This window comes from Rutidosis leptorrhynchoides, chromosome 3 (genome assembly GCF_046630445.1).
Source record: "Rutidosis leptorrhynchoides isolate AG116_Rl617_1_P2 chromosome 3, CSIRO_AGI_Rlap_v1, whole genome shotgun sequence".
In the NCBI taxonomy this organism is placed as follows: Eukaryota; Viridiplantae; Streptophyta; class Magnoliopsida; order Asterales; family Asteraceae; genus Rutidosis; species Rutidosis leptorrhynchoides.
The window spans coordinates 415,119,217-415,125,834 of NC_092335.1; the positions used below are offsets into that span (position 1 = coordinate 415,119,217).

General features: G+C 34.4%; 1 protein-coding gene across 1 annotated transcript; it reads right to left on the reverse strand.

The window, feature by feature from the left end:
• Positions 1–2,773: 2,773 nt before the first annotated feature.
• Positions 2,774–6,258, reverse strand: LOC139901410 (uncharacterized). Its single transcript, XM_071884128.1, has 4 exons — positions 6,254–6,258; positions 6,094–6,148; positions 4,951–6,019; positions 2,774–4,860 (listed from the first exon to the last, which is right to left on the reverse strand). Exons 1-4 carry the CDS (start codon positions 6,256–6,258, stop codon positions 2,774–2,776), a joined length of 3,216 nt encoding a protein of 1,071 aa, XP_071740229.1.
• Positions 6,259–6,618: the final 360 nt, after the last annotated feature.

Below are 6,618 nucleotides of genomic sequence, written 5' to 3' on the forward strand. Positions count from 1 at the left end.
GTTCACTTGTCATGGTAAATTGTATGTATTTGGCTTTTTCAATGTAGTAAATGTACAAGATTTTCTAATGAAATGTATGTTTTAAATGGTTCTATTGTTCCATCATTGGCAAATGCTTAAAATTGCATTGAGTTGCAGATTTGTAATCAAAAGTAATGCAAGAAGTAAATATTACTATACTGCATGCATCATTGGAAAACATTACCGTATCCAAAATATTACAACAAACAACATTTAAATACATTGTATAAGTGCAAGCAAAAAATATGTAACCTACCAACATCCAGATTGTACAGCACTTATACACCAAAAGTAACTACAGTTGTTTAAATCCACAAACTAAAGATAAAAGTTTTGTTGCTCCAGATTGTATGTGAGTTCATAAAATTGACCAGGCATCAGGCCATTGATTGATCGGTACTCAGGAAAATCGTAAGTAACTGCCAGGTTTGGTTTCTTTTTCCCTGTCTCCTGCTTCAACCACCACTGGAATTCATCACCATCATGATTAAAGCAACTCACATAACACCCACTCCTCAGTCCTGGAAGTCCAATAAACTCCTTTGGAAGACGCCAACGAAAAAGAAAATACATATTTAGCCAACGGTTTAACCAAATTGTAATTCTATAATGATGAAGCATAAAACGTTGATATGTAAAAAGATAAAACAAGTAGTGTGCCACCATTTATCAGTTGATGAATGTTAAACTTTAAAAAGATAAGAAGCGTACCAACAAGTTACCAGACGGTATTTTGATAATCACAACACATTCAGGATGTAGATGTTGTTGAGGCATTGGTTCATCTTCTGAGGTATCACTTTCGGTATCACTGTCTGAACTGTCATCAATGTAAATGATTTCAGGAATGGATTGGGAAGTGGATCATCTTTCCCAGGTAGTAGAAACATCATCATCCTTCAGCTGAAAAGTTAATAAACAACCCTTTTTTACACCACGGTGATCATAAATCACCAGCTCAAGATTTTCCGAATCAGTTGCATAAAAGACCATGCAATCACCAGACTCCACTTTAAGGCCTGTAAGCAACTCAGACCATCCTTCCCACATGACAACTTCGCCTTCAACTGAGAGTACCACCACCCTTTTGTTGTACCATCTTTGAAAGTGAACAATCATTTGTTCTTTGGGTCCAGAGTTTCCAAAAGTAGTTGTTAACCTTTCCTTTGGCAGTATCTACATCCATTCAAAAATAATGCTATTTTTGTTAAAGAAATATAAAACTAATTTGTTAAGATAATAATCATGTACACATACTAAATGTGTGTTACATATGCTAGATCGAAAAATTGACCATACCATTCCTGGTTCATTTGGATTGTTGACGAATTTCATGAATGAAGGGAAACGTCTGTATGAAGCATTTTCATACACTTTTGCCTGAATTCGAGTCAATACACTGAAAGATGTGAATGGATAAAAAAATTCTTTTGAAACAGGTCAGGTGAGTAAATAGCCAACTCGTAGTTTCTTTTGTCGATTCCGGTCATTAGTAGGATATCACTTTCTCCAATATCAAGATCATTCATGATCTTCAACCAGCCATCGCCAAGTATCATACGGCTACGATCATTCATCGAAAATGTAACTTCAGATTTATATCCTAGCAGGGTGTGGATGATAAGAGAATGTCTTGGAACCATGGTATCATAATGGTCAACATACCAATCATGTGGCAAAGCCTGTAACAAAACATAATAACCTGATATGTCTTACAATAGTTTTGCTTTATAAAATATATAATTTTAAGGTTAAAACAGAAACGAAACAATACCAGTTCATGATTATTTCCTAATCGTATTATGTGGATGAACGATGGTGGACGAGTGTAGGTAGCCATAAATGACAACGTCAGAGATTATTTCTGCTTCTGTAAAATCAACATATATATACATATTAGTTATGTAGGTAACAATAATAATTATGGTCAAATTAACACAACTAGATTTAGGTATAATAGTTTGATATTTAGGGCATTTCTTATTTAACACAAATATATTAGACTCTTTCTGCAGCATCTATTAACCACTTATAAACCCTAATGTGTCCATTTTGCTAAATAATCTAAGACAAAATGTGCATGTATATAATCGAATTTTCAATTATTGTTTCCTAATCACACAACTCGGTTCAAGTATAATAGTATGATTTTATGGTCATTATGTCTATAACAAGAATATTCGAGTAAAGAACAATTAGATAACTAAAAAACCATCTGTACCTGTATTTGAGACGATCCTTTAGCCGTGAAGACGAAATCGATTTCGTTCGTCAAATAATCACCGTTCTATGATGTTGGAGTAGGGTGTTTCCGGTGGTTTGATGATGAAGTGGGATGGTTTAGGGTATACGAAGAAGTTGGATGGTTTTGTGATCGCGGTTTGTTCCCGGTCTTAATATTGAAAATTGTGCATATATATGTTTATATATATATATATATATATATATATATATATATATATATATATATATATATATATATATATATATATATATATATATATATATATATATATATATGTGTGTGTGTGTGTGTGTGTGTGTGTGTGTGTTTTTTTTTTTTTAGAATTATTTGTATTTGTATATGTATTGTATAGACTGGTATTATTAATTTAAAAGGTAATAACATAAAGTAAATTTTTCATGGTAAAAAAAATTAACAAAAGACATAAAAGACATGTTGCATAAGTCATTAAAAAATATACTCATGGGTGTAAAAAAAAAGGTTATCAATCATATGTTTTAACAATTTTTATGTGTCTGCAACCTCATCTCCTTCCTCATGGTCTTCTCTAAAGTAGATTGTATTATTTCCAGCAACAACTTCATTCAAACGTTGAACACCGACTGAAAATGGCGGTAACTCGTCAAATTGGTCGTACTCATCCTCATCAACAATGTTCTCAACACCAACAATCCGCCGTTTTTCATACTGAACCACATGCCATCTAGGATCCTTTGGTTCTTCGATAAAGAATACTTGAGTAACTAGTTTTGCTAGAATGAATGGTTCTTCTTTATATCCATTGGTGGAAAGATTAACAGTTGTAAAACCATCTTCATCAACTTGAACACCGCGATCATTATCAACCCACTTACACTTGAACAAGGTTATAGTGTAAGAATCACCATAATCTAATTCCCATATTTCTTGAATGACACCATAATACGATTTTTTAGCGATCCTTGATCTTTCTTCACGATTGACCATGGTGAATTCCGTCGATAAGGCTATCACCGTGACACCGCTATTTTGGGTTTTACTCTTCTTATCTTGAGCTTTAGTGTAAAAGGTATACCCATTTATGTCATATCCTTGATATTGGAACACATGTTTAGGGGCGAATCCCAAAGCTTCGACCGTTTTATCAATATTTGGAAGTGTCCTCCTAACTTTGTCTTTCAACCATTCTGAAAAAGTTTTTTTATGTTGATTTGCCAACCACTTTGCACTCTTTTTAGGGTATTGTTGTCTCAAGAATGACATGTGTACTTGAATGAACAGATCAATTGATGTAGTGTGTTGTAAGACATTAAAATGTGCCTCTTGATAATCGGAAACATTTGAATAGCCCGTCTTGCGCCCAAGTGTCCCTTGACCTGATAGTCTTCCTTCATGATGACTTTGTGGAATCCCGACACTTTTAAACCTATCCATATAGTTTGTGCAGAATTCGATCACCTCTTCGGATGCATATCCTTCAACGATACTGCCTTCTGGTCGATTAAGGTTCCTTACATAACATTTCAAGATGCCCATATATCTTTCAAATGGATACATATACCTTAAAAAAACTGGACCACAAACCTTTATTTCTCCTACAATATGAGATACCAAATGAACCATGACATCAAAGAAAGAAGGTGGAAAGTACATCTCGAGTTCGCAAAGAGTAAGTATGATATCTCTTTGATATTCATCCAGCACACTAGGATCAATCACCTTTGAATGAATCATGTTGAAAAATAAGCATAGTTTTGTAATTGTGTGTTGAATACGGTTGGGTAGAATTCCACGAATTGCGAAAGGAATCATCTGGGTCATTAGTACATGACAATCATGTGACTTCATACCAAGTAACTTCAAATCTTTCATCGAAACCAACTTCCTAATGTTAGCAGAGTATCCTGATGGAACCTTAATACCATGTAAACATTGACAAAATTTAGTTTTCTCAACCTTCGACATAGTATAACAGGCCGGAGGAAGAAACTTGGTGGACCTTCCATCAATATCTTTAGGTTGTAGCTCTGGTCTGATATTCATTAATTCCATATCCCTTCTAACTTTAATTCCATCTTTTGTTTTTCCAGGAATGTTCAACAGTAACCCTATCAAACTTCCATAAACATTTTTCTCAATATGCATAACATCAATACAATGTCGGACTCGTAAATGCTTCCAGTAGGGTAATTTCCAAAAAATAGACTTTTTCTTCCACATACCTTTGGGAGGACCAAAACCTTTCTTTCCCAACACAACATTTATATTAGCAACTTTGGAGAGTGTAGTTTCTCCATCCAATGGTGGTGGTAGTTTTCTATCCTCTATAGTACCATCAAATAAATCCGACTTTTTACGGTACGGGTGATTCTCGGCAAGCTCTCTCCGATGCCCCATAAATGCAGGTTTCTTACAATTTGTGAGCCATATCGAGTGAGTATTTTCCTCACAAATAGGACATGCCTTTTTCCCCTTCGTACTATATCCAGACAAGCTACTATAAGCAGGAAAATCATTAATGGTGCAAAAAAGCATTGCCCGTAATTGGAAGTATTCTTTCTTGTATGCATCATAAACGTGTATGCCGGTACTCCATAATTCCATCATTTCATCAACTAATGGTTGCAAATAAACATCAATGTCTTTTCCACGTTACTTTGGGCCTTGAATCAAAAGAGACATCATTATGTATTTTCTTTTCATACATAGCCAAGGCGGTAGGTTATAAATGCATAGAAGAACAGGCCACGTGCTGTGACGGCTACTCAAATCTCTGAACAGATTAATTCCATCTGAACTAAGTCCGAACCTTATATTACGTATCTCATCCCCAAATTCTTCAAAATCTTTATCAAAATTTTTCCATTGAAGTGAATCGGCCACATGTCGCATTTTACCATCATTTTTACGATCTTCAGCATGCCAACGTAATAATTTTGCATCTTTCTCATTCTCAAATAATCTCTTTAATCTTGGTATGATAGGCAAGTACCACAATAATTTTGCAGGAGGTCCATTTTCCGACACATCACTATCAGCATTATCAGTCGGTTTTCCACATTTATACCTAGATGTACCACATACCTTACATTGATGAAGGTCTTTGTCTTCATTCCTGTATAACATACAATCATTTGGACAAGCATGTATTCTCTGTATTTCCAATCCCATTGGGAACATTAATTTCTTTGCTTGGTATGTTGAAACCGGCAACTCATTACCTTCTGGTAGCATTTTGTTCAACAACTCTAACAGGCTAGTGAAACTTGTGTCGCTCCAACCATTGTTTGATTTTAAGTTAACCAGTTGTATCACGGCGGAAAGTTTTGTAAAATTCATACAACCGGTATATAAAGGTTTTTCAGCGTCAACAAATAGTTGTTGTAATCTATCATGATACTTATCAGCAACATTATCCTCCATATCCAAATCGTCAAACATGTCATCAAAATTAACATTATTGTCACTATTGTATGAATCTTCTTCATTATTGGTATCGTTATCCGAAACAGACGGGTTAAGGTCAGCTAATGACTCACCATGAAAAGACCAACATGTGTACCCTCTCATAAATCCGTGTGCAATTAGATGACTTTTGATATCGATTGAATCAGCATACCACCGTGCATTTTTGCATTTCTTACATGGACAACAAATTGCGGTGTTTCCTTTTTCTAGTTGATCAGTCTCGGCAACTATAATAAATTCATCTACACTATCCATAAACTCAGAGGTAGCACGACCTATCTCGTACATCCAAGTATTCCGATCCATCTACAAGCAACATTGAAAAAGTTAATACATTATTTATAATAAAGAATTTAAAAAGTTGGAAATAGGACTAGAACCCACGACCTCCTCTCTACCAAGCAACATCCTAACCATCTAAGCAATTGTGTTAACCTGACAAATTTACATTTATTTTCTATAAAAATATCACGTTTGGTATACTGTAAAAAAACCCCAAATCAAAATCAATTGAGTTTTTATCTATCATAATCCCATTACCTCATTATCATTTCTCTTTTGTTATCGGTCTGTGTTCTAAAAAAAACCGCCAAGCAACCCAAATCACTTGAATCTGTAAACCCTAATTGTTCGATATCCTATTCGATTTCTGTTCTATTTTAGATTCAAACTCTGCACGATTCTACTTTGCTACCATGGCTTACATGAAGCATCGTATTACAAGAGAAAAAGAGTGTATTTCAAAGGTTAGTTCCTACCAGTAATTATATTCAATAATTAATTATGTTTATTTGATAATCTAAATTTATTACTTTTTTTTGTTCAGAAATAAACGTGAATATTATTGTCGCACAATTAGTCTTTGAAATGGGTTTGGTTATGAGTTCGGTCAATTTCATTGTTAT

Coding starts and splice junctions, on each gene's coding strand:
- LOC139901410 (XM_071884128.1), bottom strand. Junction 6,020..6,093: donor TGGTAGAGAGGAGGTCGTGG/GTTCTAGTCCTA, acceptor TGTTGCTTGTAG/ATGGATCGGAATACTTGGAT. Junction 4,861..4,950: donor TAACCTACCGCCTTGGCTAT/GTATGAAAAGAA, acceptor TGCAACCATTAG/TTGATGAAATGATGGAATTA.